The 23,233-nt window shown below is 38.2% G+C and overlaps 1 protein-coding gene across 1 annotated transcript in view; it reads left to right on the plus strand.

Moving 5' to 3' along the window:
- The first annotated feature begins 680 nt into the window (after window positions 1-680).
- The window catches only part of AHR (aryl hydrocarbon receptor), a 59,822-nt gene continuing 37,269 nt past the window's right edge, over window positions 681-23,233 (plus strand). Inside the window, exons 1-2 of the mRNA XM_062508169.1 lie at window positions 681-736; window positions 8,346-8,533. Of these exons, the coding sequence (XP_062364153.1) occupies window positions 681-736; window positions 8,346-8,533 (244 nt within the window). The remainder of the gene's footprint in view (window positions 737-8,345; window positions 8,534-23,233) is intronic.

Consider the following 23,233-nt stretch of genomic DNA (forward strand, 5'->3'; position numbering starts at 1 on the left):
GCCAGCAGAGGCTGGGGGTGTTTCCATGTCCCCATCCCCAAGCCCATCCCGGAGCGCTCCCGCCGCTCCGGTCCTCCCTCTCCCGGCGTGACCTTCCCAACATGGCGACGCGGCCGCCCCTGCTCCCTCCGCCCGCCGCTGCCGCGAGGGGCCTCCCCGGCGAGGGGGCGGTGGCGGCTGTCAGCCGGGCGGGGCGGGACCCGGCCGGGAGCGGGCGCGGGGCCGGGCCGGGCGGTGCGGGGCGGTCCCGGCGCCGCGCACTCTGACAGGCGCTCGGCCAGCAGACGGCGGCCGCGCCGGGGTGCAGAGCCCGCCGCGCACCCTCCCACTGCCGCAGAGAAGCCGACAGGGTAGACGGCGTCGCCTCGGCGGGGAGACGCGGCGCTGGAAAGCCCCGACCGCCCCCGTACCTGTGCCCTCCGGGGGCGGCGAGTGGGTGTAGCCGCCGCCGATCACCTGGGAACCCGCCCCGCGGCGCCTCCGCCCCCCGTCCTCGCCCGCCCGGGAAAGGCGCCACCGCCGCTGCGAGCGAGCTCCGGGCGGCCGCGGGCAGCAGGACCGGGGCCCGCGGGCGGAGCGCGGCGAGGGCTGCGGCGCCGGTGGGGCTCGCCCGCTCCCGGTAGCCGGAGCGAGCCGGGCAGGAGGGGCGGCGGCCCCCGGCCGGCGGCGCCCGCGTCAGGATGAACCCCAATGTCACCTACGCCAGTCGCAAGCGGCGGAAACCTGTGCAGAAAATGTAAGCGGCCCCCCGGGCGGACGGGGGGCGAGGCACGGAGGGGAGAGCGAGCGCCGGGCTTCCCGGGGGCGCGCCGTCCCGCCGCGCACCGCGCCGCGGGGGCCCGGCGGGGGCGGCGTGCGGTGCAGCGCAGGGAGTGCTGCTGCTGCTTCGGGGTGTTGGCAGGGCTCTTACTGCTTTTAGGGCTTTTCTCCCCACACACCCCGAAAGAAAAGAAGAAGGGAGTGTCGGGGCGCGGAGGGTCGGGGCGGTGGAAGGAGGGAGCGGTGCCGGCAGCGCGGCGCAGCCGGCTGACCTAGATTGGGAGGCATCTGAGGTGACGGCTCCGCGCGGTGGCTGCGCTCGCCCCGCCGGGCGAGCAGGGGGTGCCGCGCTGCCCCCTGCGCACCCGCACCGCACCGCCCGCTCAGGTGTCCGCGAGAATGCGGGCTCGGAGTCGGGAAAGGCTTGGCTGGTTCCCACCATTTAGGGCCTGCCTAGGAGGGCTGAACACCCCCGGCCTGAACCCTCCTCTTGAATCCTCTGGTAGCGCATGAGATGCGTTTATTTGCGCAAAGGAACCCAAGTGCTGTAGACCAGTCGAAAGGGGGAAAGAAAAAAAAAAAAAAAAGCTTGGCTATACGGTGGCTTTTTGTTTATTAATTTATAGTTTTTGAAACTGTGAGAACAGGTTAGTGCCAGAGTAATTTTATATGATGCACCTGCTTTAGGTTTCCATCCTAGGTTTTATATCCTTCACTAAAACGTTGCTCTCATGAAAGGGGAATTTTTACTTTAGAGGAGATGCTTAACTTGCATTTTCAACTGAAAGTCAAGAATCTATAGGTCATAAAGAGTAGCAAAGGTAAACTATTGAGTTGCAAGAAAAACAAGCAAAGCTCAAAAAATCCCAGTGCACTTCTGTAGTTGTAAAATAACTACAAGGGCTACAAATCTTTAAAGGAGAGAATGAAAAATATTTGATGAAATCATATTGTGAACTATATGTTTTTAGATTCACAGCAGACAACTTGGTCTTGGGGTGAAGGGAATTAGCTTGAGTGCTTGCTTCTTTTCGGTTAGAGTTGTTAGAATGAGTGCATATATGAATGCATATACACAGCTTGGCTTTTTTACCCCACAAATTAGGAGAAAAAAAAAGCCTGAAAATGTGTAAAATACACACACATATATAATTCCCCTATTAGAAAATACATTATTTAGGAAAAGACAACTGCCTGCTTTTTTTTTTTTTTTTGACCATTCATTTCCAAATAAAAATGTAGAGGTACCTAATTAAATTCACACTGTAGATTTGGATTTTTAAGAATGAAATCGCTGTTTGCTCATGAGGAAATGAAATGTATTGGTAGCATTTGTAGCCTACTAACAGCTAAAGGCAGTTGGGTCTGATTGTGAAAGGGTGAGGTGTTCTGCCTTGCTGGTAAGATCTCTTAATATCTAGCTTATTATTAAATTTTGGTTAGCTTTGGCTAGAGGATGTGAAACCTTTTTGTTTTGCATTACTGTAGTGTCTATGTTAGTAATAATTTTCCCTGTATATTCTTTTAAGTTGTCTGAACTGCTGTGATTAGTTCAACTTGAAGCTTTATTACTAATGGGAATTATTTATCTATTGAGGGACTTTGCCTTAGGATCAGAGGGAGAAATTTCTTCTGAAAATAAAAGTATTCATATTGAAGCAGTTTATTCACCTGCAGTTGAATTGGAGGCTGATTATTAACCTGCCTTGCTAGGGTTACTGGAAGTTATTTTTATGTAAGACATTTATCTTGCTTTTAACACATTGACCATCTTCATGTGTTTTGTTTCGTCTCGAAATACCTTATGGTCTTTGGTTGCTGCTTCTGTTGGGCCAGCAGTGGAGAACATTGCTAGTAGGTCAGAGGGCTCTGATTTCTCACATAACTTCTTACGGACCACACCTTTAGGCCAAAAAAACTGAGAAAGAAAAAAAAAGCACCTTTTTTAACTGATTGCAGTAGAGAGGAAAGATGTACTTGGTGCTGGCTGATAAAGGTTTGACACTACTGTCATTTTAATCTGTTTAAATTAATTTGTTCCTCCTCTCAGTAGAATTCACAGTTATTCAAAAAAGAAAAAGAGGAAAAGGTAGAGGTGATACATTACTGGAACTAGTATCTTTTGTAGAAGAGATTATATCTGTTGATAGCTCTAATGTTTTGTTTGCCATATATATGTACCTCTTAATGGAGCATGTTAATTATTAATCTGTGTAGACACCATATAGAAATGGAAGAAGTTCTAAATATAGTGCCATAGTTGCCATGGGGAAAAAAATAGAAGTACTTCTTTTTTCAGGTACAAATAACTCATGAAAGCCATGGCCATAACTCTATAACAATTTAAGAAACTTCCTCCTTATTACTCCCAGTTTTTGCTATGTGCCCTGTAGAGAGTTGAATTTGTGAGGGACTCACAGGCTGTTTGTTGTCTGACAGTGCCAAGTGTTGAAATGTGCTTTTTTGATTCAGTTGGGAATTACAATATTGCATCAGAAAAAGAAAAGCAATTGTGGGGGAACGTAATAGGTAATTGTTCCTGAAATTAGTCTTGTTATCTAGTCATGTAAGGGAAGAGAAAAAAAGATGCTGAACATGTGCGCTGCAATTGCTACAGAAATCACTTTCTCAATATCTTGGAGTCCTTCAGTTTCCTCCCTCTTTAGGGTTTAAACCCTGTGAGTCCCCCTGGTGGCAGCAGGGCTGGGGGATGTCTGACTCCCCACTGAGACTTGAGGAGCAATGTGTGTGTGGCCCCTGCTTTCTGCTTTGTCTTTTTTTATTTTTTTTTTTTCCGAGTCTTCAACTTCTTTTTTTTTTTTCTAGTGATTATTAAGTGAACTAATATAGTAGCATTGTAGTTGGAGGGGAAAAAAAGAGTAAGTTTTATGGAAGTAGGGTTTACTGCAGATAGATTCTAATGTGAGATGAAAGGCATTATATAAGTACAGCTCCAACTTGCAATTTTCATGTTTTTCTGCCTAATAGTTGTGATTCGGTTTGTTTTTCTTTTTTTTTCAGTGTTTGGATAAATGTAATAGACAATGAATGGGGTGGGGAGTTCTAAATGTTTCGTGCTATGAAGAGGCAAAAAGCATAATGGTTTGTTTATGTTGTAGAGTAAATTAAAAAAAATGTGATAGGGTTTTCTTCTTTGTCATTTTAAATGCATTTGTGACATTAAGTAATCCAGAGTTTTGGCTGACTGATCTTTAGGGATGAGTAGTCCTAGTAATGTTAAAAAGCAGAGGAGAGACATTTTAATTTTAAAAACTGAAACTATGTTTTCATTCAAGAGAAACAAATAAAAAGTGCCAGAATAAGCTTTCAAAAAGGAAATTCATCAGAAAAGAAAAATAATAGTTAAAATATTCCTTTGCGTAAAGCGGTATCTGCTACAAAGTAGTCTGCACCTCTTATTTGAAATGCAGGCAGTAAGAATGTTGTCTTTCATAGAATAAACTTCTTATACATATATATTTTAGTCTTGGGGTAGCTGTATGTTACACAGACTGATACTTAAAAGTCACTTGCTTTAAGGTTTGTGGGGGTTTTTTTGATGGATTGGTTTTGGTTAATGTTTCTTGCAAAATATTACTTTTTAGAAAGAGAATCTGCAGTAAATGGAGGTATACATAGATAAGTAACATAGTGAGTGGACAGGAACATAATTTTTTCTTTTTTTTTTTTTTCCCAATAAATGTTGGCTTGTTATCTTAGAAAGTTGTGGAATATGTTAAAACTGAGTATCAAACTTTCATCCTTGATTGGTGTTCTGGACTATTCTATCACTCTGGTTGAATTTTTCATGCACCAAACCAACCTGAACTATTTACTGCTGGATGACAAACAGCCGAGCATCAGATGAGTAGTATGTCATTGATTGAATTTCTTTTAGTAAAACAGCTTTATCCCTTCAGTGGTTGAATTGTGACTGGTTTCAGTCTCTGCTGAAAGAGCCACTGGAAAGGGTATCTGCACCTTCTAGATTGGTTGACAATAACTTTAAGAGGTTAATAATCTGTAATTCTTATCTGTTGTTTCCAAAGAAATAATCAGCTGAGTTTTCAGTAATCATAAATTCAGTGTGGGAAATGAGTACATGCTTATGTGTAAGTATTTTTCATGCTTATGTGTAAGAAGTATTTTTCAGTTGCTAAAGTCAATAAAGATTTTTTAAGGATTCGATTAATTCTTGCTTAGTGTCATAACCGATTTTATATACTTGGCCTCCACTGAGTGAAATCCTATGCATAAGAAAAAGATACATTATTGCATGTACTATGAAATATGAAATGAAAAATATTCAAAACTGAGAACATTAAATCCATTAGTTAGGTGACTTGTACGTTTTTCCTTATGTCCCGCTTTCTGATGCAATAAGATTGTTCTGATAAACTAATAATTAGGGATTTTTAACAAATCAGTTTTTTTAAAAACACATCTCTGTCTCTAGTGTTCTTGCTCATTCTTTTATCGTCCGATATCGTTTCACACTCTGATCTTGTTACTAAGGTATTGTGGTTTTCAGTGCTTGGTTGTTGGGTTTTCTACTATTTTCCCTGATGTTTTATGTTGTTATGAACAAAATAAACTTGTGTTCTCTTTGCATTTTCTCAGAAACTGCTAAATTTTCCCTTCAAAATAATACAAATGAGCATGTAAATATCGAAACTTAATTTGGCCTTTTGGTAATAATTAAGGCTGAAGTAATTGTGCAGGTTTTTAAAAAAATAGGGTTAATGTCTATGAAGGTGCATGTGATGAGCATGTGTAGTAAAAACTTCTGATTAAGTATGCTGTGGGAGACCTATGAGAACAGCAGTCAGCTGGTGTCATGATGGCAAATCCTTTAAAATTGTTTAATCAAAAATTAAGTGTTCTTGCTTGTCTTGCAGCTGTTGGGTCACAAGGGCTGTAGATAAGTCCAGAAGCACCGAGTGTACAGAGACCTCTGGTCTTTGATTGGAGATTTCAAATTTCCTAAGAAAGGTAGAAGATTAAGAATGGAAAGATCAGCTTAAATACATTCCCTCTTTAGTCTTCTCTCTCTCTTTTTTTTTTTTTCTCCTTTAAATAAAGCACTTGCATGGATTTAATCTTGACGTAGCACATAATTTGCCTTGAAGATAATTTTCTTCATTGAGGCTGGGCTGTCTTTATCATCGAGAGTTTATATAAGTGGATGGAAAGTTGTTAAATTGCTGCTTATGCCCTGATACTTCTGCCCTTATTCCCTTCATCACTGAAGGATCCATTTTATATAATAAATTTTAGTTGGGTGACAGAGGGGAAAATTAGGGATAATCGGTGTTTGATTTGGGGCAGAGAATATGGCAAGATTTATGATAAAAATATTGGAAACTTAGTATCCAGAAGTACTTTGAGCTAGTTAAAAGAGAAATCTTTGGAAAGTAAATGTAAAATAGAAAAACAATCACATCTAACTGACAATCTGATGAAATGACTGCAAGTTGAACATAGTTTCAACTACTTGGTCAGTTTACAAGTTTGAAGCAAAGAAGGGGACAGTTGTTAAGAAAAAAAAGCCTGGTACTTAGTGCTGTTTTATTTTGTAAAGTTTGCGTGTGTTAAATAGTTTCTATGTGGTCCTCTGCTTTTCGGAAGCAGACCACTTTAATTTGTTGGCTGTTCACTGGTTGTTATACAACTGTTACGTCCTTAATGTTTGAAATTCATTATTTTGTTTCTATGTTTAGAAACAGTCTAATACATAAAAAATATTTAAGAAATACCCTTTAATGTTGCTGCTATTCCTTGATGAATTTTAACTTTATTTTTTTCGGGCTCTGTTTAAGCTTTGATAATCATATGGCTTATACAAGTTATTTTTATGTCAGCATGAAGGGAATATGAAGGAAACCTTGTTAAATTGTTTAATGTTCACTTGGGAATCTGGTGAACTGCTGGTGTCAAAGTCATGATTTGTGACTGAAGCACACATCTAATCAAGTAGTCATCCATTGCCCTTGATGATGAATCTATGGTTTCTTTAAAGAGAAAGAACTTTCCTAATTCTTGATTCAACTGTTTTGCCCACTTTTCAAATGTTTTTAGGCTAAAGCACTACTAATTTACAATATTTACGCTGCAGCAATTTTAACTTTATCCATCTGGGAAGTAATTTCTGCTGATACATTATATTTGTCTGTTATCAACATTTTGCATTATGGCATCTTTGCATTTCCAGGCTCCACGTAAAGCTCCTTTAACGTGGAGTCAGTTGTGCTGGGGAGCAGGCAGCCAGGCTTAAATGCAAGTTTTTGACAAGTGACAATTGGATAAGCAATGTCTGTAAAGAGAAGGGCTTGGATTTACACTAACAAGAGGTATAATTGAAACATAGATAAAAATAAATCCACTCTATCAGTACTCATTTGACTGAAAACACAAGATGAAATTACTTTTCTGTATGGTTTACTTTAAGCAGTGGCAAAAATAACTGTTGGGACTTTTGCAATTGCTCATAATATAATTGATATAAGGATGACAGTTGGGAGCAGACTAAATGAAATACTGAAGAAATTAGCTGCTGAATGTCTTTCTGCTCAGTATTTTGGAGTGATGCATCTTGCAGAACCAACATTTCTGTGAGAGCAACGTAAATTGATAACTGCTGTAGATCTCACGTAGAACTGCAGAACTGGAAAAGTGACAATGAGTCACTCTTTAATTAGAAAACTGTTTAATAAAGAACATAAAATGTACTATGGCTTAGGCAGATAAATTATTTGGTTTCAGTATTGGCTTGTAATGACTAGTTGTAATTTAAATGAGTAGGGGTTTAAACCTTTTCCCAGACTCCTGTGTATGTGGGAAGGAGTGAGTATCCAAGTATCTGGAATTAGAGCTCAGGGTGGATATGAATAGAAAATAGCAAGTTTACAAAAACTTCATTATGTAATTCATAACACAAAGCTTTTAAAATTGTTCTTTGTACAGTACAAAGGCATGCTTTTGCCATGCTGTACTCAAATGAAACGCCTTCAGCTGTGAGATGACTTAAAGGATGAGCTCCTAGTGTTTCTTACTAAGGTTTTGCATGCTGGCTGAGCTATATCTCATGGTTTTTAATATAGTTTTGGATGCCTAGCAAGCTACTAGAACTCTTGTTGTATTCAATTAATACTAGCCTGTTCCAAACTGATAAAAATTAAGGACATCTGTGAGAAATTGTTATTGAAGTGACAAAGTGTACTGTCGCATTTTTTTTGTATGCAAATATTGCTAAAAGTTATTGATATATTTGGAATGCTAACATTTGGAAAAATTCAAGTGACATTTGACTGAAAACATAGGAACCTTTTTTTAAAAATTGCTGAATCTCAACGGTTTCAACTGTTCATTCAAAAGTTCAAACTGCTTCATTTAAGGATGTGTGTGTTGGAGGGGAGATTAGGCTGTTTTAGGTTATTTTTTTTTTCGTGCAATGGAAAACAAAGTCACCGGGGAAAACGTTTTGGTTGTTACAGTTTGAGACAATGTGTAACATCAGGCTTGGCAAATATTTGCCTTCATTTTGCAAAGGAACTGGCACTTATATAGTGTTTGTTTTTCTGCCGCAGTGTAAAGCCGTCCCCAGCTGAAGGAGTCAAGTCCAATCCATCCAAGAGGCACAGGGACCGCCTGAATGCGGAGCTGGACCGCTTGGCGAGCCTGCTGCCTTTCCCTCAAGATGTTATCGCCAAATTGGATAAGCTGTCTGTGCTTAGGCTTAGTGTCAGTTACCTGAGAGCTAAAAGTTTTTTTGACGGTAAGCATTGGGAATTTATTTGGGTTTGAGCTTCTCGTAAAATTCAGTTTATACTGTATGTTGATTTCAGCTGTTTAAGTACTTAAAACTGTTAAATTTATCTGTATTGTAATGGAACCGCCGGTAGTGTGAATATATACAATGTAACTTTGTAAAGTAAGCTTTCCACTTTCTTGAAACCAAATGTAACTACTTGCATTTCAGTTAGGTCACCAGTCAGTCAAAACTTTGCATTTGGAAGTAATATTGCCCTTAATGAGTCCTCCAATCCTTTTCATCAGACTGTCAAAGATACCCAAGAGATTTCTCTTTCCCCCTTCTGAAAATTCCCTTAGTAAAACTATTACTGTTTCAAAAATAAGTCATATGACATCCATCCAGCTGTATTTTGCTTAATGATGCATCAAAAATGACTTTGCTTTGATATAAAGTAATTGATAGTGCCCCTTCTTACAGTTTATTGCAAAGGTGACTTGTAAAGAATAGAGACAAAATCTTTCCTATGTCCAAGCCCTGATTAATGCAGGACATGCGGCATTAAAACGACAGCTAAGGTTCTTCACTTATGTGGGCAGGTGTGCACTGACCCCAGTCCTGGAAAGGTAATACAGCAGCACTCAGAGTGGTCATGGGGTCAGAAGTGTGTGTCCTTGGTCACCTCCCAGCTGGCCAAGGAGTCCTGTCCTGCTCTCTCTGCTTTGCTACCTGAGCTGCTCTGTAGGGTGAGATGCAGTTTGGCTTCAGGCCAGTTTCTTCAAAGGCAGCAATAGTTCGATCCTATTCATGGCAGGACTAAAGCAAGGAGCTTGTATTTAATTAATTTTTCTTTTACCAGTCACTGAGATTTTACAGTTATTATGTTAAAGAGGAAATCTTATTGATCATGTGTAGCTAAAGAATCTTGATTACAATGGAGTTGATACTAAGTTTCAAGTTGCTTTTAAGCGTTCTTCGACATTAAAATAACCTCTGTCCTCATCAGTTTAAGATTGTCTCAGCCTCCAAAACACAGATGAAAGGATTCAAAAAACCTGTTAAAATAGTTCCACTTTTTTTTTTTCTGCAGGAATATAGAATGTTTATAGAATATAGAATGTCAACTGGCTTCCGTTTATTAGTACTTATGAATTTATATTCTGTTTTATTGCTTGAAGAATATATCAAAGTGTCTTGATATCTGTACTTGTTCAGGACAATTCTTAGTATGAAGTCTTAGCTCTAAGTCTAGAGCCGGCCAAATATTTATAGTGGTGCTTTTTCAAGTGCAAATATTTTCTCCCATCAAATGAGAGTTCTCTTGGCACCTCAGTTTCATGAAAATCTTTGCAACGTGTTATCTCAAGTATACTGCTGTAAAAGAAATTATTTGGCTTGTCTATGTTCTCTTGGTGAATTGAAGAAGTTCTAGTCTCAATGAAATGTGTTTTGTTGTGGTTGTTTTATTTATGTTTTCTGAAATAATTCCAAGATTGCAAGTCTTTGTCTTATTTGGGATGGAGAGATAATGGCAAATCTTAATTTCTCATCTCAATTTCTTGTGCAGTGGAACTGCTTGATTTTTATTCTTCCTTACTCTTCCCCCAAATTTGCACTTGAAGGTCCTGGAATAAAGTTTAAGGCCATGACTTCTCTACAGGGAAAAAAGAATTGATACCTTCAGTAGAAATTGTCTTAATGGGTTTTATTAGTGGATAAGGTATTTTTGCTACTCTTTTCAGGCCTTTGTGTTGTAGGACTACAAATTTTGTTAGTATCAGTCTCTGACTTAGACTAAAATTGATGACTTAAGTGAAGAAAAACAAAAGTAAGCAATTTGTGACTGCCAGTCAGAAGAGTGAAAATGAGATCTTTATACTATTTCAGTTGTCTTAAATAACATGAAATCTATTTCATATTTCAGTAAAATTCACCTTCCGAAAGGAAAATTAGTACTTTGAAGAAAAGAATTAGCAAAAAAAACAAAACAGAAAAAAAAAACCAAAAAAAAAACAACCTGAAAAGCCCTAGATTTGATTTTCATGCTCTGTATATGCAGTGCTTTTCAGAATGGCATTTTTGAAAGAGTGCTTTGTGTAGTTGGATAGATGTGGAAGACCCTGCAGAATAAATCTGAAAAATGCAAGAGGGAGCACTGATTGTCACCTTGAGTGCCTTGACTGAGCCAATGCTCCACTTCATTAATGCAGCATGCTGAAGTAAAGGGAAACGCTAAATGAATAACAGGATGTAAATGGGGGGTGTGTAAATTCCTGCGGAAAGTAAAATATAAACGCGTAATCATATGATCTTGCTTGAAAGGAAACCCGAGTTTTTGCTGTAACAATAGATATTTTTTTCAAAGAAAACACTTGCATTTTTCCAAGTTTAAATAATCTAGAGTGAATGTCTGTTTTCTGAAGGCGGAAGTCTGGGGGGAGAATAAGAACTGTTTTTTGAAAGACGTCTCAAAAAGTTACATCAATTTGAATAAATGTGCCTCACTTAAATGTCTACAAGGTTTTTTTGGTGTTAATTATAAGCTAAGTTTGTGTGTATATGTGTGTATGTATGTATTTTATATGTGTATATATATCCATCTTATATGTGTGCGTGTATGTATACTATATATGTGTATATACATATGTGTATATATATGTGTGTGTATATACATGTGTGTGTATATGTGTATATATATATATATATATGTATAAGAACACCACCAAAGAGCACCTTCACTTGACCCTAGTTATTAAGATGGTAGAGTGGTACAGAATGTTCTCTGGAGCTAGAGACAGGTGAGTTTTTCTATACTGTCTACTGAAATATGGTAGACCTCTGCATGCTTGCCATATTTCAGGTGGTATTTCAGGAAATAGGTGTATGCATTTTACTCTTCCACAACCTCAAAATATCTTGGTGTTGGTGATTGTGTTCTGTTAAGCAGTTGCTTTGGCTTATTGGTTTTTGTTAATAAAGTTATTGTGCTGCGAAGTCACCCTACACATGCACTATAGTTTCGTGTGATCACGTTAGTCTCAAATCCGTATGATGTCAACAGGTTTTCTGTATGCCCTTGTCAGGCACTCTGGCATGCTTTTATATTGGTCAAGATTTGACCTTGACCAATGAAGGAAACTGTAGTAGTGGATTAAAATAGTGAGTCTCAAGTCTGTTTCTTTATAAAGTCTTGTGTGGTGATTCAAAGCTAAGAAGTGTTTTAGGGTGGTGTCACTTTTCAGCTGTACACTTCTGAACCTGCTGTACTGAAGTGGATTAGCCGTCCTCAAAGTCAAGCAGGTTAGCTTAAATCACAGCTGGAGTGTTTATTTTGTGCATGTAAGATACTTTCTGAAAGTGGCTTAAGGCAAGCTTTTTATTTTTAAGAGACTAGAATGAATCAGGCTGGTGTCTGCTGACAATCAGTAAAGACTATGTGTTGTCCTGGTATTTTTCCAGTTAATTTTGCTGTTAAGTGCCCATTCATGTGTGTATTCAGCAGTGAAAAATATGAAGTAGAATGTGGGACAACAGCTCTTTGTGTGGATGCAGGTTAGTGTGAGCTCAGCATCTGGAGCACAACTGGACAATCATTTAGGCATAGCCTGTGTTCCCCATGCATACTAAAGGAAAAAGCCCTTTTGCCTCTAGCTTTGGTCTTTATATGAATTGATGATCACTTAAATACTTTACTGTGGTAAAGAAAAGCATTCATAATTGTTCTTCTTGGGATTTTGGTGAAACAGATTAAAGGGTTAAAAGTAGAGTTTGTATGACTGCTTTAATGTTAGGGACATAATATTTCTTTTTAAAGGTGTACTGAGAATAAAGGAGAGGCTTGCAGAATCTAAAATGAAGTAGCTGTGCTATGTGTGTGTATCAATACATTAGGAACAAAATTCAACATGTTGCTTATTAATTGTCCTTTCATCCATTTCACTAAGAATTCCTGTGGTTTAAAGTATGTTGGTTTTTTTCCCCCCCTCTTGCTTATTGGGCAGTATTCTGCATTTATAGAAGAAAGTTTCCGCTCAAAATTAGTTTAGAATTGGTTTCTTATGTGGGATGCTAGTGATTCTGGCAAGCAGAGCAATAACAAAATAATTAAGATTTCTTTTTTCCACTAAGTTTGCATTGCCTTTTTTCTTTAACTTTGTAATATAATTAACACACATTCCTTGGTGTCGTATGGCTTAAATTTGCAGTGCAGCCATTGTCATCACATAAAATATATTTTTTGATAAAGTAGTTTTCCTGTCATGTCCACTGTTTTATCATACTGTGTGCTGGAGAGAACAGACTGCATGCGGTTCCTGTTCTGGGGAATATGGCTAAGATGTAGAAGTGGGAAAGACAGGCAAAGTGGGAGACAGTGTATTTATTCTGTCACGCTGAGAAGGGCAGCAACATATTTCCAGTCTAGCAGGTATAGATAGCCTTTCTGCCAAGTGTCAGGTGGCAGTATGGAACAGAAACCTGAAAATACAAAAATCATTAAAACACAGCCCAGTAAGACCAGAATAATACAGTGTCTCCAGTAGCTCTGTGCTGACTTGCTTTTATTTTAGACAGCTACCATCTTTGCCTGCTGTGTCTGTCTAATGCAGTTTTCCTCATATATTTTTTGAAAGTGTGACATCCCTTTCATGTTACCTCCTTTTCCTGCTCCTGTTGTTGCATACATAGATACTTGACCTCCACACCAGGAAAAGCTAAAGCCCTGCAGAGCAGTGGAATTAGGCTTCACTCACTGCTTTTGAGTGTTTATGTGGATGCTGCATAGGAATTTGCTGTTGCCAGCAGCTTCTGGTGGGCCTGGCTAGTGTTACTTGATTCATGACTGTCTTGAGCTGTTTTTCTACACCCAAGGTAGAATATACCCCATGGTTTGGTTGTTCTCTAATTACCTTTTCTGTATCTAGTATTTTATACCATGTGCATTAATTCATTTTTACAGTTTTAAATGAAATTGTTTGAATCTTGTCTGAGAGTTGAAGGAAAGAAAATAGTTGGGGGGAAAAAAACCCTGTCCCAAACAAACCAACTCTGTTTCCTTTTGTACTATCTTCCCCCCCCAGCCCAAATCCAAAATTAATAAAAAATGCATACCTTGGAATTGTGTAGTTATTTCAGTATCACATTACTATACCATTCAAGTTATTTCCTAATCTGTGCTTGTTCTTTCACTGCTTGTCTCTGTTTCCTGTGGGGTTGTTTTGTTTTGTTTTTCCCTTTCTCCAAACCTCCTCCCTTGCCCCCAATCCCCTGAGATTCACACTGACCATTTGGGACTGTCTGCTGCAGACTATTTCAGCCTGTATTTTACGTAACAGACGATAAGTAGGGATTTAAGCTTTGAAGTCCTAAATTCTGGTCTTCAAAAATGATGATTAGAGCCATGTAGCTGTGACATCACTCTAAATCTCAAAATGTGTACGTTTTCACAATCTTATCATCTTAGCTTTTATTTTTAGGAGTGCTGTGTCACTAAGCATCTGATGCAGCTCTATACCCCTATGGATTGATGCAATTTAATATAACCCAAGTCGAACATCTAAAATTGAAAATTCTCTTTATATAACAAAATAAGAACTTAAAATGTTTTTGTATTTGTAGCATAAAAGGAGAAACCAGGTATAAATGCTAACAGTTAATGTGTTCTTTGGATTTTCTTTTCCTGTTGCATTCTGGTATTTCAGTGGTTGATGTTAATCATTATTAGAACTCCCTTTGCAAGGAAGATAAATGAAAGGTTATCTCTTCTACTTTGCCCTATGTGTATTATTTAATCAAAGGCATATGAAAAGTCAGTGTAGGAGCCTCTTATGTTCCACAAAGCAGTTGTAAAATTTCTTTAAAACCCTGTCCCAATATGCAGAGCATTTGTTTTTTCTCTGTAGGCCTTGTTAATAGGGAGATTATTTTATATTGTTCTGGGCTTTGCTCTGGATTCCTGACTCTTGTTTGCAAGATCAGAGCCTAAAATATAGTTTATCCTGTTCTAACATCAGTGTTCTGGAGACTGACAGTTGTATGATATTCAAACCTAGAACAGGCAGCAAGATAAAAAGCCTAGCCTCAGGAAGTACCACTGCTTCTGGCCTTGTGTTTTCCAAGTCTTGTAATCTTTGCTAAGATTATTCCTGTACTGTAGCACCTGAAGATAATGCAATTTGGAGCTTTTTGTTTTTGTTATACAAATCACCACAACTGTTGCTCCCTCCTCTAATGACAGTTTGAATGGAGAATTATAACTAGGTTGCACTGGGCTCTCAACATCTGTCTCCCATGGTCTTTGTGATTCATCCCTCTGAATTTGTGGAAGTATGGTTTGCTTGACTATGACCTTAGAAATATGTCCTGGTTGTTTAAGGTTTCAGTATAAATACACATTAAAAATGTGTCCAAATAATTTACTAATACTGGAATAGTTTTTGCTGCTGTCTGTGCTGTTTGTGACTCAGCAGTTTCCCTCCTCTGTGTGCTTGCCAGTGGGAGAAATGCCCTAGTTTTGCCTTATCGGAATACAGATAAAGTCAAACAGGAAATAAGACATGTGTGATTGAGCTCTGTAGATGTTTACAGTTCTAGCCAGTTGTAACACTGTTTGTTTTTCCTGAGTAAACAAAAACTTCACCTCTGTTAGAAGAGTTTCTGCTGCGTACATACATTCATAAAGTACTTACTTAAAGAATGGTTGCTTTGTGAATTGTCTTGGAGATCCAGCTAGATAACTGGAAGCTAATTCCATTTACCAGATCTTGGTCATTGTAATTGTTTAACTTATTAGTTACCTCTTTTTAAAGAGGTTTAAAAAAAAGAATTTCAAATGTGCTCTTCAAAGTTTCAGGTAATATATTTATAAGTATTTCCTGGGAAGAGTCTCTTGGGAGCTCCGGCTCATCAGTGCTGTGTCCAATCAGTATGTTTAACAAGGTGTTCTGTTAATGATAAAACTTAAACATGGCTCTTCTAGAAAATCAGATGGAGTAAACTGTAAGAACTAGAATGAATAGTTGTCTGAAGCTGCCTTAAGAAAATGTAGGTTTGCTGCCTGCCAGCTGTGAACATTAAAGGGGACCTACAAATAGGAATTAGTTGCCCTTAGTGATGCATGCTAAACTCTGTTTTTAATTGAACCAAGAGATGCTCATTTTTTTCCACTGAATAATTGCCTCTTGAAATTCAACCCATGTGCCTTTTGAATTTCACAGTACTGCACACTTGATGCATGGCATTGTATAACATCTAATAAGCTGAAATATATACATCCTTGGCCCCTCAAGACAAATTCTAACTAATTGCATAAAGTAGGGATTACTGGAGTAAGTCCACTGCCTGACTGGTCAAAGAGTCTGACTCTGTTGTCAAATCTTCAACAGTGCAGTTCCTGTGGATGACCAGAAGGCACTAGCTTCGTGAGTGAATTCCCCTTTTCCTCTTGGTGTGTTCATCTGAGCTACAAACTGAAGGACGATGTCTTTCCTTTATTGATTCTTTTCTTTATGCCACAGTTTTGAATATGCTGTATTTTACTTATTTGGAGGAAAAAATAAGGTTAGCCCCCAGTTTCCTCCTTGGTTATACCATTTGTTGTTTGGTTTACTTTTACCACACAATGATAAGAGACATGCCTAGAACAAAACAGTCTTTCTTGCTTGTCGTCACAGCTGCTCTGAATTTTTCTTTGATACTGTCATGCTTTATATGGTGTTATGTGTAATATCTTACCAGAGACCAGGCTGTTGATTTGATCACATTAAAAGATGTTGAAATGCATCTGATCTCATTCAGCATATTTATACTGAAGGCTTTTGTTAATATGCTTTCTTGACCTAGTTAATGGAAACTGTGCAGACAGGTGAAGTCTATTAATAGGTCTGATGATCAGAACCTAATTGCATGGCTTGTAGCTGATCCTTCAGAAGGACAGCAGTGCCAGTATGAATTCTTGGTCAGCATGTCATCAGGTGGCATAAATGCCAATGTGCTCTACTTAGTGATGTAGAAAGGAAAAAAAAATCATCCCCCTCTTCATGTGCCCCATCATCATTTGAAGGTAAACATCAAGGCTTAATGATCTCCTGCAGGAAGGGTTTGTGTCCCATGGCTTAGAGCTTTTAGGAATATTTTAAGTCTATGTGTTTCTGAAGTGTCCTCCTTCCCTCTGTTTGTCTTATCTATATTAGCTGACTGTAAGCCCTGTGCAGGAACCCTTGCAATTAATTGCCTTTGGCATTAGGAGCATCAGCTACACTGAATCCCTCAGTTCTTCTTCTAACATGGCTGTACTGCTGTGAAAAAGCTACTGCCTTAGTTAAGTGAAGAAATTCTTCCTCAGCTTTTATCCTGTGATAGTACTTGTCTCACCTATAGGCTAGAGACAAATCACACCTGACAAAAAGACTGCCTTTTTTGAACAGCACCTGGTTTTGTGGACAGCAGTAGAGCAGTTAATATTGTTTCCCTTGACTTTTACGGGGTCTTCAATGTTGTTTTTGTATCGCCAAGCTGGTGAGTTAAGATGAATCTCTCCAGTTCTGTCCCAAGTGATCCATTCCACTTCCCCCTGTGTAGTACAACCGAGGTCTCACTGTCTATCTCAATGACAACCACCTGTGAAGTTCAGGGGATTACTAGAAGTTTCTGCAAAGGACAAGGAAGGAATCATCTTTCAGACTGAGGATGTGCATGTGGCTTTTAACAAGATAAGCCGATGGGCTCTGGCAGTGAAATAAGCTGAGAGTAACTCCCATATCCCAAATAGAGAAAAGACAGTCTTGGTCTGGAAAGGAAGCAATCCTCCAAAAGCCCACTTTATTCCCTTGCTATAATTCAGTCATTTCAGAAAGCCTTCTGCTAAATTGCTGAGGAGTTATGAAGAACTGGTGTAGAAATACAACTTCATCTCTTTTGGTGAAATGTACCTTTTCCTCAATTTAAATAGGAGATATTTCTGTTAGAAAGTGCTTATTCATTAATATTTTTTATATAAAGATCTGGAATTGAATGGTCTTGTAAAGAAACATTCCAAACCCACTTCTATACCCTTTTCATGCAGTAGTTGTAAAAATCAAGATTATCTTTTACTAGTAGAATAAACTGTCCTCTTTCATGTATGGAATAGAATTGTTGGTTTCCTTTTTTTTTTTTTTTTTAGTTAAGATGGTAAAGAATTTCCCCAGGCAAAAATCCTATGAAGTTGCTGTTGAGCCATCAGTTCAATGAAGATAAAGTCAAGGCATTGTTTCAGTAGAAAAAAAAAAGAAAAATAAAAATCATTTGAGTTAATGTTTGAGTACCAGGTCCAAGTTTGTTTGAGGTGAGTTCCCAAATGAAACAGATGGATAAGAAAATAACTGGGAACTGTAAAGGGAATTTAAAAGCCACTTTTGGTTCCTAGGTTCTATAATAAAAATTAATACTGATGATAAAAAGTAGCAGTTATTTCAGTGTGATTCTTTTCTTAAGCAAATAGTTTGGCCATTTCAGAATTAGTTTAATTTAATTTTAAATTTTATTTTTAATTAGATTTATTTTAGAAAAATCTATGGTATTAGCTATTTTCTTGTTGTTATTTACTTGTCTTTTCTACCAACCAAAAGCCTGACAAATGGCAGTTTAAACAATATGTAGTATTTGATTAGGTTTTGCTTTGTTCTAACATACTGAAAAAAATTTATAGGAAGAGAAAACTGATTTTAGGAAACCAAAGTCTCTTAAATAGGAAACTGTTAATCTAGGTTCAACTTCCCATAGATCTTATTCCACAAGGAATTAAATTACTTCACTTTCTTTGATTTTTCATGCCTCACCTAAAAACAATTAGGAAGCCCTTTTTCCTCCTGTTTATGGCTAAAGCAGTATCACATTAATAGGTCTGATGATAAGTTACAATTAACCAGCATGCACCTCTTGATGACCTTTTTTTTTTCTGAAGAAGCAGAGGTACCAAGAGAAGCAACTGAATGGGAAATAGATCCGAAGAAATGTATGTATGTCAGGATATGGTTTTGTTGATTCAGCAGGTGACTGTCATCTCTGTGATAGTTAAGGGACAAGAGTTCATTGCCTCTAAGTCTTGAAACCACAAGCAGTATACAGTTTGGTATGTGGTTGTTAAGCTTCAAAGCCCAAGTGAGAGATTACAAATTTGAACCATTGTACATTTCCTGAGATTTACTTTTCTGTTTTTAAGTACAAGATAAAAGCAAATGTGAAGTTTTATTTCTTATGTGTGTTTTAAAAAAATCCAAACCAAAATTTTATCAGGTGACTAGGTGCAACTGGCTAACCATATGGGCACTGCACAGTGATTGCTGTTCTGCTGCATTATACATATGTCATCTGCCATCATTCTTGAGGCTTGTTTTATTCTTAACTCTATTAGAAGTTGAGAACTACCACAGAAGCTTTAGAAGTTTAGAAATTCCCACCCACATTTGACCCTCCCTGACAAAGGCATAATAGTTTATTCCAGATCCTGTACTCGCAAGGTCCTGTAATCTTCTACCCTCTTCTTGCTCTCAAAAATCGCAAACTGCTGTTCAGCTCCCATATAAATCTCATTTTGCCTTCCTTTTACATTCTCTGAATCTGGGAGCCTGACTGGGGGTATTTTCAGCAAGGTGTACACACATGCCTTTAGGCTTTAAGGGAATGAGCATTTATTGCATAGTGGTTGCAACTACTTATGATTCCATTTTTTTCTCCTTTTTATTTGGTCTTCATTCTCACACCCAGATCAGGAGCAGTGGCTCCTAATGCGTATCATGCTTTGGGAACATCTGCTATAGGAAGTGCAACTGTTTGTATGAGCAAAGACTTGAATCTTCCAAAAGCAGTGACTGAACTCTCTTTCTTGTAGGTTGGTGCACGTCGACTTTGTGTGGTGTTTCTGGACTGATTAATTATCATGCTCTGAAATAAGTTCAGTTATCAGTCACTTAAGGAAAAAAAATACACAACTTGTTTGTTGGTTTTACCTTCTACTTAAGCAAACAGGGTTGTGTTAAGTACCACTTTGCAGCAACTGAGGATGTGTCCCCCATTTAAGGGAGCGTACTGCATAAACACTTAACATTCCACACTTAATAATGCTGTTAACTCTTTCTTTAAAAAGCAACATTAAAAAGGCTAAAAACATATAAAAACCTGAATTCAGCTGACTTGTGTAGCAGAGCTTGGGTTGGTTTTAAATAGCTTTGTGAGCAATTCAGATTTTAACAGCAGATATTTTATTTATTTTAATCTTTTAATGGTCTCAGGAGAAACCCCAATCTAGCTCAACAAGCAGTCTAGGGCTTTCTGAGCTTTGTTTTGGGAATGGCTCAAAAGAAAGTATGCTGTGAAAGTTGAGGAACATCATCCCATGCACGATCTGATTAAACTTCCAAGCTTTTGGGTTAGGTGAATGTTTTATATCAGAATATGGTATATATGTTAGGCAAAAGTAGTAAAATCTAATGTCTTCATTCTGTAAAATGTTTCTGAAGCCACTAAGTTTGTTTCAATGTTATCACTTCAGCCAAAATTTGATACCATAGCTACTGTTAACACTTTTAGAAGAAACGTTCTACATGGGTGTGATATTGTAGGGAAAAGGGCTCAATTCCTGCACGACTAATATTTTGCAAAGAATTTTGTTCTAAGCATGCAGCAGGCATTTTTTCATTCATTACTTTTTCTCATAATTTTTCTGTAGTTAGTAATGCAAATTTACTGTTTGTTAGTAGTAAATTTTATAGATAGTAGGGGCTGTGACTTGAGGAGTGAGACTTAGCCAACATTTTGTATATTTGTCTGGGTGGGAGGAAAGGAGGACATTAAGAGCTCAGACATTAAACTACTGATGTTCACGCTAGCTTTCCATTTTAGTGGGTCTAGTGCTAGAATGTGATCTTTCAGACATTTCTAGTACCTCAAAAGCTGGGAGATCTTCATCAAGAATTTTTTTGAGGATAAACTGCTGATGTTACGAGTTTTGCATGTTTGAGCTGAATTAGGAGTAGCTGAGCAGAACATTGTTAACAAAATTTACAATTGCATTTAGTCTGATTTGTATATTTTGAAAACATTTTAAAACTGCTGCTTACATATTCAACTCGCTTCAAAATTCAAGAGCAGAATAGACATTTGCTTGTCTGAAACCCTATTGGAAGAAAAGGTTGCTAGGCAGTTTCAGTTCAAAGATAAAGTTGGGTGTTTCTGTTGCTGATGTAATTTTTTGCATTAGTGATACAGAATGGAATATGGATTGAGAAAATGTTTTTTTAAAAAAATGATGTTTGTCTGGACTTTTGAGTGTTATGCTGTGCTAGGTGGTTTCCTTCTCAGACACAACTTCTGCTTACTTAATTAAAAGTGCTTGCTGTAATGAGAATAGGCTTAAAAAAGAAAATCTGGTTTTGCTAGACAGGTCAAGTAATTAGGCTAACTTTTGAAAACAATAAAAAGGCTTTATGGTAGACACACAGACACAAAATATTCTGAGTGGGCTGGTGTGTGTAAGCATGTCACGTTTCACCAAATGGCTCCAAGCTGCCTACTCATCATGTGTGATTTAGGATATGTTTGAAATCAAAAGTTGGGGCAAACTTTCAAGAAGTCATGAATGCATGATATGGATCAGTTGTATTTTTGACCTCTTCCTGAATTGTTTTCCCAATAAAATAGAGAGTGTAAAAAACTGGCATTGTATGCAAGATTGGAGGAAAATAGAGAACACTTACAAAAATCACTAGGATACATATCAGAGAATTAAATAAGAAAGACATCTCATAAAAGAGAGAGAAAGATATGAAATCGCTGTGCACAAATACGTTTAAAAGCACTGATAAAATAACAAAGAAGACAATTTTACAATAAGCAATAAGGAAGCCTGAAAAATGATGGATCTTGTAGTAAATGTTATAAGTTATATAGGAAAAAAGAATTCGGGCAAAGGATTGGATTACTAATAACGTAAAAAAATGTAATGGTCTTACAGTGCCTCTTGTAACTAAAGAGAAGATAGCATTAGAGATACTAATAACAGAATTAGGTTCTACCTGTTGTGTGCGAGAATGTTGGTTCAGTCTTAAAAGCTTGTTTCTTGCAGGATTTGAATCCATCTGAATTAGACAAAAACAGAAGAATGCAACAAAAAACTTGCACAAAATGAAGAAACCATGGCTATGTTTGGGATTAACCTTAGCAAGTGTTTTCATTCTGTGCCATGCAACTTCCAATTACTTTGCCACCATTTTATATCACCTGTAACATCCATGCCAGTCTGTCTGTATGTGTTTCTTGTGCACCTATTTACTTACATTCCCATTCATTGGATCAAGTAGCAGTGCTGAGGGGCAGCCAATGCTGTGAAATGCTTCTCTCTGGAATACTATGGCTCAAGTGAGCCACTACATCTCACTCATGTTATACAATGACAAGTTTTTGGAAGGGCTCCCACTCCTGCTCTTCAAATAGTGTCTCCAGGAAGAGACAGAAAACTATGCTGTCCTTTTGCCTTCCTCTTACTGAGGATACCTGACTGTTAGTGACTAAGCTGGTCAGACTAACCTAAATAGCTGAGACTGTCCTTCAGTTTTAACCCTTTGCCTTATTTTCCCAGTTTAAGCTCATAAGTGTCCTAGAAAAGAATATATCTATGTTCATTTTTGCCTCTTCCCTCCCAGAAAACCCATATGTAAATTATTTTATAATCTCTTGTAGAGGATTTGTCTGATTAAGGAACATAAATGAATGGGGAGGGAAGGCAGTATCAAGTGGAAGGGGGCAGATTCCGATGCTACACTCTTAGATGGCTATAACTGCTCAGAAAAGACTACTGCTCTAAATCCATATGGGAGAAAATGACTTGTGCAGGCTCAGTGCTGTTCAAAGCCATGTGCTGCTTAAAACTCTTATCTGGGTGAAATCATACAGGAAAAGATTTGTCTCCTTTTGGATTTGGTAATGGCCCCAAAGCCCGCAGTTGTTCGTCTTTATAAAGTGGGTCATTCTTTCATTCAAGACAAAAATAAAACACAGGAATTTGCACTGTATATCAATATTTTCGTACTTGAGGTATCTTTCAAGTATTCTGGAGATTCTTTGTCTGCATTAGGTAACCCCACTCTATAGGTGTATTAAAGTAAATGTCAGAGACACATTAAATTAAGTGCAAGAGACTTTTGGAGAAACTTCTTCACTTTCTTTCACTTTTTTTATGAAGGTACAGAAGTGAGAGCACACATTTCAGACATTTTCAGATATTCTGACTCATGGTTTTATGATGGCACTGTCTGCTCAGGTATGTAATTCTTACAGGGATCCTTCTAGGACTTCCTGGTGGGAATTCCTGCCGTTATAGAGGTGTTTTCTGACTTTCATATGTCACGACGAAGTTCTCTCCCTTCTGTTTGCCTTCTCTGATGGAAGAACCCAGTAGGTGCTCTTAAGAACCTTCTTCGCATCAAAAATTTGAACTCTGCATTCAAGGAACTTATAAAATGTGAGACATACTATTTAATGTGCACAGATATACTTCAGGCTCATAGGTATGTGGAAAATTCTCTGGAAGATAGGGAGTCAAGATTATCACTTTCCAAGATATAACACCAGATGATTTCATCTCCCCTAATGAGAAACCTAAATTTTAGCAGGATGTAGCCCATGTGGCAGCATCTAGAGATGCTTAGGGAATCAGTTCTGTGTTTCAATAACTTTTCATTTTTTTCAGTG

Source organism: Cinclus cinclus, chromosome 1 (genome assembly GCF_963662255.1).
Source record: "Cinclus cinclus chromosome 1, bCinCin1.1, whole genome shotgun sequence".
NCBI classification, from domain to species: Eukaryota; Metazoa; Chordata; class Aves; order Passeriformes; family Cinclidae; genus Cinclus; species Cinclus cinclus.